The sequence below is a fragment of the Myodes glareolus genome, chromosome 4, assembly GCF_982192425.1.
Source record: "Myodes glareolus chromosome 4, mMyoGla1.1, whole genome shotgun sequence".
NCBI lineage: Eukaryota > Metazoa > Chordata > Mammalia > Rodentia > Cricetidae > Myodes > Myodes glareolus.
In genome coordinates, this window is record NC_142029.1 from 82123180 (window position 1) to 82137881 (window position 14702).

At 35.1% G+C, this 14702-nt stretch overlaps 1 protein-coding gene across 2 annotated transcripts in view; it reads right to left on the minus strand.

The window, feature by feature from the left end:
- Window positions 1-14702, minus strand: part of Ddx10 (DEAD-box helicase 10) — a 164673-nt gene that overhangs the window by 114278 nt on the left and 35693 nt on the right. For both annotated transcript variants that reach the window (XM_048417170.3, XM_085688759.2), the window contains exons 11-13: window positions 11993-12080; window positions 9617-9705; window positions 6669-7140 (exon numbers count right to left, since the gene is read on the minus strand). In XM_048417170.3, coding sequence (XP_048273127.2) covers window positions 6669-7140; window positions 9617-9705; window positions 11993-12080 — 649 coding nt within the window. The remainder of the gene's footprint in view (window positions 1-6668; window positions 7141-9616; window positions 9706-11992; window positions 12081-14702) is intronic.

Genomic DNA, 14702 nt, shown 5'->3' on the forward strand with positions numbered 1-14702 from the left:
TTCCAAATAAATAAATAAATAAATACTTTTATCGTTTTTTTTCTGGTCGCTTGTGGACCTATTTAAATACGCCTACATAGGTTCAATTCCCAGCACCCAAATGGCATTTCTCAATTGCCTATAAATCCTTCCCCAGGAAATATGATACTCTCACACAGACATACATGCAGGCAAAATACTAATGCACATAAAATAAAAAATAATAAAAGTAAAAGTCACTTTTTAAAAAAGGAAAGAAAATGGTCTCATGCTACAAATTAGCACTGGTAAAAGACAACGCAGAGAAGGTTAGGAAAGAGGCTCGGTGACAAGCATGAGAACCTAAGTTCAAAACCCCAGAATCTACGTAAATGCCAAGAGCAGCAGTGTACATCTGTGACCTGGATCCTGGGGGCAGAAGAGCAGGATTCAAGAAGCTCACTGCTCAGCAAGGCTAGCTGACTTTTCAGTCAGTAAGAGTCCATCAGCCTGCAGGCAAGTCTACCGGACACTGTCTTTCCCTGTGACCTTTCGCGTGTCATTAGAAGTTTTCCTTTTGTTTTGATTTTTATTCCTGTTTCTGTGAAATTTTAGATAACATCATCTACTTGTTAGATGTGGTAGTTATGGCTGAAACAGGGTGATTCCTTGAGCCCAGGATTTCAAATCAAGTCTAGACAACAAGACCCCATCTCAAAAAAAAAAAAAAATCATTAAAACTGAGAGTTTATAACGAAGGTATTTGGCATACAATGTCAAATAACTATTGTTATAGTATCAGTGATAAGATCACTAGACAAATTCCATGTTTTCTGCATTCCTATCTATTTCCACTGACTCCAAACTTCAATTAGTTTGGCAAATATACTTTTTTTTTCCCAAAAAGACAGAAGAAAAAAAATTGAAAAGTTTAGACTATAAGTAATGAAAGCAATCTCTAACATGTCTGGTACGGTATCTACAAACAAAATTCTGCAATCATACTTGACAGAAGCACTCAATCTCCCACAGGGAATATGATCACTTAGACATTTAAGCAATAATATTATTTCCTATTCTATATCCCAAAAACCAAAAAATAAAAAAGCAATTTCCACTAAGTAATGGCTGGAATACATGAAAAGTTGATTAAAATTGCAGAGCTAAAGACACATTCAAAGCCAACTGCCTTCAAAAGATGATAAAGAATAAAAAATATATTAACATGAACCCCAAAAATGCTCATTTTAAAAGTTCAAGGACAAAGTAAAGGAGGGGGAAAGTCAACTACTTCTATTTTAGTTAAAGAATCATTAATTTCAACCCCTGTTTGTATATAATACTAGGCAACATGAAGGAATAGAAAAAATTTGCCTTGATTAGTGCCTCATCAATGGCCCCAAAATGCTTGTCATGCCTGATAAAGATGCCATAATATTTCAAAATCATAGCTTAAAATGTTAGTGTTTTAGGGACTAGAGAAATGTGTCAGTAGTTAAGATTTGTTCTTCTAGAGGCTCCAAGCTTAGACCCAGCACTCACAATGTAACTCAAAACCACCCATTATTCTAGTTCCAGGGGAACCAATGACCTCTTCTGGCCTCCATGGACACCCACACACCCATGTGCTCACAGAAGCATGAGCACGCATGTATACTATCCTGGCCCAGAGTAAAGAGGGGGCCATATCTGGCGATGGAAAGCTTGTATTTTACAGTATGATAGAAGCAGAATTTTTTATCATAATTAGAAACCATAAACTATTACCTAAATCAAAAAGCTGGGCCTGCTCTATCATTTCGAATTATTAATAGTAAATCATTTATGCTCCTGGTTACAAAAGTTCAATAATGTCTTTCAACGAAATAATTCTTATACAGCTTCAAAACGTCAATTTTCTACAAATAACCTAAAAAACAATCTGTTACTATTCAATAGCGGTAGGCAATGACAATGACAAAGAGAGCATGACAATAATCAACATGACTATTCTGTTAGATTATTTGACAAAATAAAACAAAAGCCTTTAAAATATATAGTATTCAGACAGGTCAAGAAAGAAAATAAATTTTCTTTGTGACAGCAGAAACAAAGGTCCCTAACAAAATGTCTATTATTAACTAGAATCCAGCACTCTAACAAAGGAAAAGAAACCATGCTTATGTGAAGGCTTTTCCACAGGATTTAAACTGGGTTATACTAGGGTAGAAAAGAGTCAATATATTGTTATCAATAGATGAGAATCATCATGTGACTCTTAATAATAATCACAAAAAAAAAACAAAATTTGTCATCCATTTATGGTAAAAAAAATTATTATTGGACTAGGAATCAAATGGAACTTTCCCATAAAACAAAACAATTGGAAGCTAACATCAGATACAAGGGTTAAATCTGAATGTACAGAAGGTAAAATTATTATTATTATTTTGGTGTTCACAAATAAAGGGGATCAAACCAATTACAAAGATGCCTTCAAAGAACTCCCAAGGGGAAAAAAATGTCACCAGAATAGGTCAGTTTAAAATAACTGATACACAAAACCAAACTGTATTTCTGTATGGTGGCCAGAAAAAAAAAAATCACAAACTGAAATTTTTTAAGTTTCATGTAAAATAGCACAGAAAATACCATTAATAATAACAGACTAATCTAAGAAAATACGTGTGTGGTGTGTGTAAGCAATGCTGAAAGGTAGTAAGGGAGACCTAAAAATAAGTAAAGATTATCATATTCATAGAATCAAAAGACTCAGAATTGAGGTGTCAATTGGCTCCAAACAGATTTAAAACCTCAATGCAGTGTTAAATGAAGACACCAGCAGGCTTTGTGTATAAATCAAATAGCTAATTTTAAATCCTATGAAAATGTAATGGCACCAAAAGAGCCAACATGTATTTCTATGGATTAATGCTCTTGTACACTGTAAAGATTTGTCACTTGTATTGGTGTAATACTGATTGGTCAGTAGCTAGGCAGGAAGTATAGGTGGGGCAACCAGACTAGGAGAATTCTAAGAAGAGAAAAAGGCAGACACACAGTCATCATCCAGAGGCAAAGGAAGCAAAAGAGAATGCCTTACTGAGAAAAGGTACCAAGCCACGTAGCTAAACATAGGTAAGAATTATGGGTCAATTTAAGTTGTAAGAGGTAGCTAGTAATAAGCCTGAACAATAGGCCAGACAGTTTATAATTAACATAAGCCACTGTGTGTTTATTTGGGACTGAATGGTTGTGAGACCAGGCATAACAAAAAACATCCATCTACAATGTATAGTGGAAAAAAGGATACCAAATTGGAAAACTGAAAGTAATTTGATCTCAGGTTTACCATAAAGCTACTGCAATCATGACAGATGTCATAGGTCAAAATACAAACACAGAAGAAATCACCACACACACACACACACACACACACACACACACACACAGTGTCTTTCAACTGACTTCAATAAGGAGTCAAGGTAATTCAATGGGGAAAAAAGCATCATCTTTTCTATGAACGGTAAGGAATCTACTGAATACCAATAAACAAGAACCAAAAAGTTTAAGTTGGCCCCTGACTTAGACCCATTCACAAAAACTTAAGTTGAAATAAATTTTAGTTCTTAATAAAAAAATCTCTAACAGTTCTGAGAGAAAATATAGTACAAGATTTTCATAACATTCTATTGACCACAAACTTAACAGATATGATACTTTTAAATTATAAAAGATAATAAATCTTCAAACTTTAACACTTCTGCTCTCTATAAGACATAACTGAAAGAAAATACTAGCAAAACACATCTATGAGGGATATGTATCTAAAATACATAAACAACTCAGTCAAATAAGCAATACAATTTCTTAAAAAGTAAAAGGTATTTAACCACACAAAATATACAGACAGCAAATACAGGGTGAGAGGATGTCCACCATTAGTCGTCACAAGGGAAATGTCATAAAAATTTAATAGACTTGGCTATGTAGCTGAATTTAAAAACAAGCAATATTGAGAGTTTTAAAGACTCGCGAATGTTCAAACATGCCCATCTGGTAAATAACTGTAGAGCTTCTCTCAAAGAAAAACACATACTTACTTGCCTTACATCCTGATGTGTATGTACCCCACTAGTTTACATACATCCCAAGGAAATGAAAAAAAAGATTGTGCAAACATAGCTTTTGTCATAATCACCAAAAATTGTGAACAAAGCCTACTGACAAACACCTTGCAAATCCTCACACTATGAAGTAGAACTCAGCAGCTAAAGGGGCAAGTGACTGGTGACTGCAGAAAAGTCAGTACACAGCAGAGTCACCACACAATCCTACAACTCTATGTTCTATCTAATGTCATCATGAAAACTACAAAACCACAGGAGCAAAGTTAAATCAGTGGTTAGGAACAGAATGCAGTAACTTAATACAAAGGGGATGACGCAATGTTTTAATGATCAACAGTTTCACTCTGGATTATGAAAATTATTAAAATCTTTTTTCAAGCCAAAATGTAGTCCGTAAGAGATTTTTTTTACTGTTACACAGATTTACCTTTTTAGAAAGGTGTTTTATAGACAGTGTGCTGTACAAATCTTTCTGATGATTCTCAATCCAGTCAAGCTGACAATCAACATCAATTATCACACTGACCTAATAGATTAGAATAAAATCTAGTGCCTTATTCTTATTTCATTTACTTAAAGTAATCACAAACTTTAAATAGCTTAATTTAAAGCAGAATATGTCAGTATGGGATTTTGCTCCACACTATATAAACAGCACCTACTTCACAGGGTATTCAGAAAATAAATGACATGCTTTTTATAAACCATCCCTCCCAATAAGTCAGGCTCAATAAGCCTATCAGACACTTTGTATCTCTAGTTACTTTAGGAAACACTTTCCAAAGTTTCCTGGTTCAAAATCAGGTACTAGCTGTAACTGTGATTTTAGAAACACTCTATGATGAGCTCTATGATGAATAAGAGTCAAGCTGAATTTTTCAATTCTTTCAGGAGCTCACCAAAAGTAATGAGAAATTTCTACTTAAGATACTAACTTGGTTCTCAAAAGCAAGTATCTCATTAAAAATAAGTTTCATGGACTGGGGAAATGGCTCAGTGATTATGAGCACTGGCTGCTCTTCCAGGGGATCCAGGTTCAATGGCAGCTCACAACTGTCTGCAACTCCAGTTCCAAGGGATCTAACACCCTGATATAGACATACATGCAGGCAAACACTAATGCACATAAAATAAAAATAGACAGGTAGATGATAGGTAGGTAGGTAGATAATTTCATGGGACTAGAGAATCAGTATCTAAGAACACTTGTTACCCTCACAGGGAACTCAAGTTCAGTTCCCAGCAATCAACTAATGGCTAACGACCATCCGACTCCAGTTCCAAATTCTTCTGGTTTCCACAATTACCGCATACATGAAATGCTGACACACATGCAGGCAAAACACTCATGCACATAAAATAGGTAATCTTTAAACAAATTAATTCATTTCAAATTCAGAAAGATGCAAATACTAATAGCCAACAGCTCTTGGAGAGAGAAAAACAGCTAAATACAGTAGTAAGGTCCCAGGTAGGTTGCCTTTGCTCTAGAGGACAGTTCAACACCCACAAGCATGCAGGAAACACTAAAATGATGCGGTCGGTTATATGTAAGAGGGAGGAAACAGATGACATGGAGATAGATATAGACACAGGTTGTGGGGGGAGTGGGAGGGTGTTGGGAGGAGGGGCGGAAATGGAAACTTTTAAAATTTAATAAAATTACTTTCTCAAAAAAAATGCAAACTTAGAATGCAAAAAAAAAGACACAGGTGCATGTAGTGATATTTCATTTGTATTTTAATAAAGCTTGCCTGAAGATCAGAACGCAAAACAACCACACTAGTCAGCCATACAGGCCAGGCAGAGCTGACACACACCTTTAATTCCAGCAGTCACACTAGTTAGTCATAGAGGCCTGGAGGTGGTGGTGCATGCCTTTAATACTAGCACTAGAGAGGACTATAAGGCAAGATGAGACAGGAACTCACTCTCTTTCAGTGTGAAGACTTCATAGAGGTAAGAGCTCTCTAGTGGTTTGGCTGCTTTGCTTTTCTAATCTTCAGGTTAAACCCCAGTCTATCTCTGGGCTTTTATTATTCGTGTTACAGATGGAGCTATAAATAGAAAGATTCACACACACACACACACACACACACACACACACACAGCTATATTATGGAGAGCGGCCATAATTATACATGCATAAACATGAAGCAATTAAGAGGTAAATCTGATCAAAATAAAAATGGACTTACATATGAAGAAAATAATTTTTTTAAAGTGCACATAATTACAATTGCTGTTTATACTAACGTGGTCCATCGAGAGACTGGATGGTGACTCACAGTAAAGGATTATCACAATGTGACAATAACCCTCACTGCCCTTCATGTCACAATCTTTACTACAGCCACTTTCAAAACATGGCAGTAGAAAACCATTAAAAAAGACTTAGTTGACAACCTCAAGCTTTGAAGTTAGGAAGAGTATGAGAATTCTTTGACACTTCTCCTGTATTTAAACATGAACAGAAATGAAGAGCACACAACGAAGACACTCACCCTAAGCTCCTCTTAGTTGCTCTTCTCATGACTTTGCAAAGGCTACAATTAGACAGAGGAAAGAGGCAAGAGAAGACTCCATTTGGAGTAAACTTACCGACAATGCTTGATTCTCTTTAAGATCCAACCCAAACACATCACGCCGCTTCACTGTGAGGAAATCAGCATCAGGCCCATCTTCCTCATCATCATCTCTGCCTAAGAACTGCATAGGACCTTCCTTGGCATCCTCCTGTTCCTCCTCAATTTTGAGAACAGATTCAGTACGAGGCTCTCTTGCTTTTCCCGGTTGCTCTTCCATTTCTTCATCTTCTGTGTCTTCATCCTGCTCTTCACTCTCACCACTGGCCAATCTGTAGTCTGTCTCTTCTAGGTGCTTTCCACTTTTGTGAAGGATGGACATTTTCTCACTGAAATAAGCTCGAAATTCTTCTACTTCGTCATTGCTGAGGGAGGGAACCCTGGGCTCAGTTGTTTCAGTGACTTGATTCCTTACCACTCCTTTGGTGGGCTGCTTCTCCATTTTTTGAAGAAATCTTATCCGTGGAGCGACAGCAAGACCAAGGGACCTTCAGGAATGAAGAGAACAAATGTAATTATTTCATTATGGTGATGGTATGTTTGTGGTATTTATGGAGGTTTCTCCACAGCTAAAGTCTATTTCCATGGCTTTGTTTTAATATTCCTCTAAGACACATCAATTCTGACAGATTAAATAATTCAAAATAAAGCCACAATACTTGTATAGAAAATATTTTAAACACCTAGCTTTGTTTCAAGAGACTTGATATGGTATTTAAAAAAAGAAAAAAAAAAGAGCACTGAAATAAAAATAAGATGGTCACAGCTCACATTCTAGATTCAATTTTCAATTCAATTCTCAGCTTCCTCACAACACATAATAATAACACCTGCCAGGTCTACCTCACTGGTGCCATGAAGTCCCAATTAAATAAATGTATAAAGGTAATTTATAAAACATAAGCTACCATATAAAATGTAAAAGGCATGGCTGAGGAATGACAAAACAAAACAAATATTCTCAAAAAATTGTGCAGAATACATATACCGTCTGTCATCCTTACTTACAAAAATATATTTTTCTTTTTAAAAAAGCTAAAAGGGGGAAATATTGGGATTGTGTTTTGTTTTTGTTTTGTATGTTTGTTTGTTTTGTTTTGTTTACCTAAGATCAAAATTTGGCATGTTTCCTTCCAGAACCAACACTAACAATTTTTACTAAATTCCCATGGTGGATAGAAACACAACTTTCAAAAAGCAAAAGTTAAGTTAGGCATGGTAGCATACCCCTTTACTCTTATTAATCCCAGTACTCAGGAGGCTGAGGCAGACATATCTCTGTGAGTTAGAGGACAGTTCTGGGTCTGCCAAGGCTCCATAGTGAGACAAAGCCTCCAAATAAATAATTAAATGGCAGCTTTATCCACTGTTTTCCCCCTATATAATTCATAATAGAAACTGCAAAATTCATTATTGAAAATGACAAACTCAGAAACAGAGCTAAGGCTCAAAATGCACAGCTCTGTCACTTACTAGTTGTATGATCTCAAGAATATTCGACTCTCAAAATAGTTTTCATATCTGCCAAACATAATGATTGAGAATTCCCACCTAATAGAGCTGTGATAAAGTTAATAAAATGAATACAGTGAAGATAGTAAATAGGCAACTGTGGCAGCCATTTCTATCATTACTGCTGTCATGATATGAAGGGTGAGACAATGAGTTTATATACACCAGAAGACTTCTAATAAGTACAGTGACATGGTTTTCAGAAACTGAAACCTGAATTCCTTGAAGACAAGAGTATATATGCACATGCAATTTTATCATTGAGTGAAATGACCTCCATATATTGGCCACTCAAAGTATTTCCCTAGTATATTTTTAACCTTCTATCCTATAAACATGGCAAATGTTTTAGTTATCATAGGATTCTAAAGGAAATCCTATACCTCAAGAAAATTATAAATCTGAGTAGCAACATAAACTAAAAGCATAGTCAAACTATAATGGTAACTTAGACTTAACAAAACTATTTGCCTTGTATAAACATCACCAAAAGCAAGACCTCAACAACAAACAGGACATTTACTAGTTTGATACAACAAGATAGCTTCTATATATGACCCTGCAGTATTCAAAACCTATGCCATCATTTGTGAATATTGCAGCAACCAGAAAAAACACACTGAACTTCACATAAAATACAAAAGTAGCTAAAAATCCAAATCTTGGCATCATATTAAAAAATGATGAAACTAGGAACTAGTAAATAAGCATAAGGAAACAAAAGCATGTTTTCCCATCCAATACCAAAATAGTAATGCTATCTAACAAAAGGGCTTTACAACTAACAGATCATATAATATTAAATGTAGAATCTAACAGAATAGAAAACAGCAGCTTACCTAAGTCAAACTTTTTGTTATGAGGGGAAAATGAAAGGGATATAAATATTCTCATGTATGAAATCCTCAAATAAAATATTTCTTAAATTTTCTTTGTTAAACTCAATTTAAAAGTAAAGGCATTCAAATTCCTAGAAAACAAGCCAAGCATTCAGACTTTGCCTAAAGCATAATTTATCTTGGAAACCTAAGATAAACATTAAGGTATAATAAAGCTCAAGGGTACTTCTAAAGATTTAGTCAATGCATTTCCCATAGATAGGACTCCAACAAAGAGTTAAAAGGTTATTTTCGTTTTTGTAATCTCACAACTATTCCAACAAAACCAGTTAGTCCTTCCATACATTCAGCAACCTGAGTCACTAAATCTTGCAACATCTTGCAACAGTAACTGCAAGTGTCCATAAGTAATAAAGACTGAAAAGATAAACAAAACTTATAAATATGAACCTCCTGACAATAAGAAGTAAAATACTGGTTACTTTCCAAGAGTTAATCTAACACACCTCTCTGCAGATTTTCAACAGACTGTTGTTCTAAAGTAAAGAGCAGACTCTTAGAGGAAACCCTAGAGCGATCCCTCTAGCTTATTACAGCTGTCATCAATACTTACAGTGCATAGTCAGTGATAGGTAACTTGCTCACATTAAATACTTCTTTATCCTTCATAAGATATACTGAACGTATGTAGGAGACAAAGCACTGTAAAATAAAAAATTAAGAATTAGCCTAAGCCAATAGAAAACTAAGAGATAATTCAGTAGTAGTGAAAAAATACAAACTAGACCAACAAACTCTAATTTACTACACAGAAAAATAAACTGCTATAACTGTAATATTAGAAAAGAGTTTGCATTTTATTCCAACGCAATACAAAATATTACCTGGCTGTGCATGGTGGTGCATTGCCTGCAATTCTATCACTTGGGAGGTAGAGATAGACATTGGAAATTCAAGGCCAACCAGGGCTACATAAAATCTTACTTCAAATGAGAAAATCCTCAACTTCCCAAAAAGCTGCTGAATATTAATTAGAACTACTTAATTACAATGAAGTGCAATGAACTAACACAGGCAATAGAATAATACAGAGTATCTGAACTGATTAAATGTTATTAACTGAGCAAAAAATCAGCATTTTCTAAATTTTCTAAAGTCAGAAATTTTCTCATCTATCAAAAACACAACAGTAATAACTAAGTGTTATGACAATGAGAAATCCATATAGGACACCCAGAATATCTTCTGAAATATAGCAGATGCATATAAATGTTTTTGTTGATAATACTACTGTAATAGTTAAAAAATAATTTTTTCAATAAAATAAAATTTCACTATAAGTGAGTCAAATTTTGACAGAAAGGTTGTTTCCCTTTTATATTGTGATTTCAAATAATTTACCATCATCCTGGAAATTTTACTTCTACTTTTTTTAAATAAAGCTATGCTCATGACACAGCTATGTCATCCTGATCCTATCAGTTCGTAAAACAAATAGATAATAAAATACATCTCAGCAAGTACTTTTACTTTAAAAATAATTTGTGAAGGGCTGGAGAAATGGCACAGTCAGTAAAGTACTGACCCTCGAAGCTTGAGAACTTGAACTTGAATGCCCGGCATCCACACTAAAAAGCTGGGCATGCAGAATGTGCCTGTAATCCCAGCACTGGGAAGCCAGTAACAGAAGGATCCCTGTAACGTGCAGCCCAGTGAGCACAGGTCTAGCCAGATGCATAGCTCCAGGTACAATAAGAGACCTTTTCTCAAAAAAATAAGGTAGAGAATGATAGAAGAAGACACCCATAACTGACCTCTGGCCTCCACACATATGTCCACACACATGTATGCACACCTACACATACACATACACACAAAGAATATAGTACACATATAAAAATTTTATAAAGTATATTTAATCCTTCTGTCCATATTTCTTAAACTTCATATTTTCTTCTATATCTCTACATTTACACCAATCTTTTCTACCCAACTAATCTCCCAACAAACCATTTTCTGTCTCCAAAGGCATTAACAATGAATGGTGCTGGTTCAAAGGTATTTTCCTCTGCAATAACTCACAAGAAATAATACCACGTGCTTATAGGTTTTGTTCCATCAGGATTAATCAAAAGCTAGAAAGTCATTTTTCTGAAACCAGATAGCATGATGGTGCTAGGAAAACAGCCACTCTGCTTAACCACGTGTGACACCAATAAGTCACATCGTCTATTTCCGTGTGCTAATTTATATTTTTTGTTCTAGATGGCTAATATTCCATATGCTTAAACCAGTGAAACTACATCATTTTAGCATTTTCTATCTCCTGAACCAATAAACAAATAACCTGCCAGTCATGTAGTAAATCACAACACTATCAACGTTTTCAGCATCATGTGGTTTTTAATTCCTAACATTTCTCCTCACAAATAACTGATCTGAAGATTGATTAGTCTTACTTGGCCATTCCAGAATGTGCACACATTTCAAAATGTCAGATGTACATCATAATAAAATGTCAGTGTGGGCAATTTCTTACTAAGACTTTTTTAGTTCAGAAAAGCTATTCAAGAATAGTAAGCCATATTAATAGATTCAAATTTCATTGCTGGAGATAATTTGCAAAAATTCTTTGCCACCAAGAAATTCAGCTTAGTAAAGACAATATTAATCTCTCCACCAGAAAATGCAATCAGAACTTATAATAATTTCATTGAAAAAATAAGTTAAGTTATTAACACCAGGCTGCTTCAAACTTAAAAATCATCTTAGAACTTCCCCTGTGTCTCTAATAAGATTAAACACAGGTAAATTTAAAAAATACTTTTTAAAATTAAGGTAAATTTTAAGAAACACTTTTAAAACTTAAGAATTAATTTAAGAATTAAAAAGTAAAAACTTCACTGCTTAAACCTGTTTGCTATGACCATGCAACACTGATTATGCAAATCCATTTCTAAAACCAACACTGGATTCAAAGTTGACTTACCCTTTGAGCTCTTTCTTTTAAATCTTGATCTTGGGCTAAAAATGACTCTAGTTTTTTCTGAACATCAATAAGTTTTTCTGGATTGATTCTTTTCAATAAAAAAAAATAAAAACGGTTAAACTAAAAAAAAAATCTCAATTTTAAAAACAAAAATAATACACAGCATTTTCAATTTGACTTGAGTGTTTAATATTATTTCTCAACTATAGACCAAGAGACACCTTTTGTTTTTCCAATTTCAAACTGAATTATTACATTTCTCTAACACTAGAGTAGCAACAGGGAAATAATAAGAGTGGATGAAGTTGTTTTTCCTTTACTAATAGAGAAATTTTTCAAAACACACAAAGCTACTCACCTCAAAACTTAATACATGGTCAATTTTTATCTTCTATATTCTCAACCAGAATCTCTTTCACTGTCTAACAGTTCAAATTACTTTTAGACAAATCAAACTATTTTTCAGTGCCTCCAATACAAGTAAGACTCTGATGGATTCCACTTTGCCCAATGTACACATCCTCAATGAAAGGAGATTATGTTCCTTTGAAATGAAAGAACCACCCACAAAATGATTTCATTCAAGAGGTATTACCCTTTCAATCTTCAATGCTCCTTGAAACTAAGAAGTTCTCCTTTCTCTTATTTTTCTCTGCTGCATTCTGCAAAATTGTTTCAACATAAATAGTATTTTAAAGGTGTCAGAGCTGGGGAGATGACTTGGCTGGTAAAGTGCCCGCCATATATGCATAAGGATCTAAGTTCAGCTCCTCGGAGGCATTGTAGTATGTGTCTGTAACCTCAGCCCTTTGGAGGGGGATGGAGATAAGGTGAGGACAGGCAGAACCCTGCCGTTCATTAGTAGGCTGCCAGACTAGCCAGCGTGATGAGCTTCAGGTTCAGAGTGAGAGCCTGTCTCAAAAATAAAGATGGAGTATGGTGATCAAGGAAAGACACCCAAATGAACCTCATGTCTCCATGAGACAGAGGTACATGTACAGGCACACATGCACATGTATACTACACACATAAACAACATTAACAACACAAGCACAAACAGAATCTTTTAATATTTTCAAGAAGAAGGCAACTAAAGTCAGATGTGGTGGTAAATGCCTATAATATCAGCATTTGGGAAGTGGAGACCACCTAAGCTACACACACAGTACATTTGAAGGTATAGCCTGGGCTACATTGAGACCCTATCTCAATCAATGAAGTAATCATTTAACCAATAAGTAATTCTTTACCATTACTATGTTTGTTTCAACATTCAATAGAAAAAAATATAACCTATCACTTCAATATTTATATAAAGGTAAGTAATAAAAACAAGTTACTTATAAACTGGAAATAAAAAACTTATAATATCTCTTAAAAAAATAAAGGTTAGACTTAACATCATCCTTAGCAGAGTGTGAATCTTCCAGTTTCCCCCTAAAATTAAGAACAAATCAGGGGGTGCTGGAGAGAAGGCTCAGCAGTTAACAGAGCAATAGCCACTCTTTCAGAGGACCCGGGTTCAATTCTCAACACCCGCATGGCAGCTCACAACTATCTGTAGCTCCAGATCAAGATGATCTGACACCCTCTTTTGGCTCCCACCAGCACCAGAAATACAGCACAAAGGACATACATGAAAGCAAAACAACCATACACATAAAATGAAAAGGAAATAAAAAAAGCAAGGAACTCTGCTTTTCAATATAGGAAGAGGAAGAGGAAGAGGAAGAGGGAGAAGAAGAAGAAGAAGAAGAAGAAGAAGAAGAAGAAGAAGAAGAAGAAGAAGAAGAAGAAGAAGAAGAAGAAGAAGAAGAAGAAGAAGGAGAAAAAGAAGAAGAAGAAATACTAAAAGCATATTGATTGGGAAAAAAAATAAAACTATACCTGTTTGAAAGTGAAATGACAACCTACTTGGAAAATTAAAAAAAAAGGAACAAATGTTCCTGGGACTATTAAAACGTATAACAAGGCTTTAGAATGCAAATACACCAAAGGCTAAGAAGGTCTGAGCAATATCTACATTTTTTTTAAAAGCCCACAAAACTATGATTAAAGAAATCAAATAACCATGATTTTTCAGTTTCAGGGAAATTCAATCTTGTCACGGTTTCAATCTATTTCTCACTTGATCTGCAGATTCAATGTAATACCAATACAAATACCAGCCAGTTATTTTATGGGTATCAATAAACTGACTCCAAACACAAGCTGCAGGGCTGCCAGGTTCAGTACAGTAATTGGCAAAAGAACAAATCAAGGAGAACTGAGTTCCAAAATACAGTCACATGTGACAAAAGAACCACAGCAACATAAGGGAACAAAATTAGTCTTTCTAATAAATGATATTAGAACTGGACGTGTAAAACACATGAATCCTGGAACATACTTTAAAAAAAATTCAACATGAATCATAGATATAAATATAAAGCAGAAAGGGCTCAGGAGATGGCTAAATGGGCCAAGTATTACACAAGCAGGAAAACCTGAATCTGGATCTCCAACATCAACTTGATAAACAGACACAGCCATGCACACCTGAAGCCCCAGCACTGTCCTGAGGGGCGGAGTCAGGGAAGAGACAGACAGACCCCAGGAGCTTGCCAGTCAGTCAGGGTCAGTGAGAGAGGCCTCATCTCAGAAAAGAAGGTAGGAAAGCATTTGAAAGAGGCATTCTGACGTCAGCCTCTAGGGTACACACACAAAATTT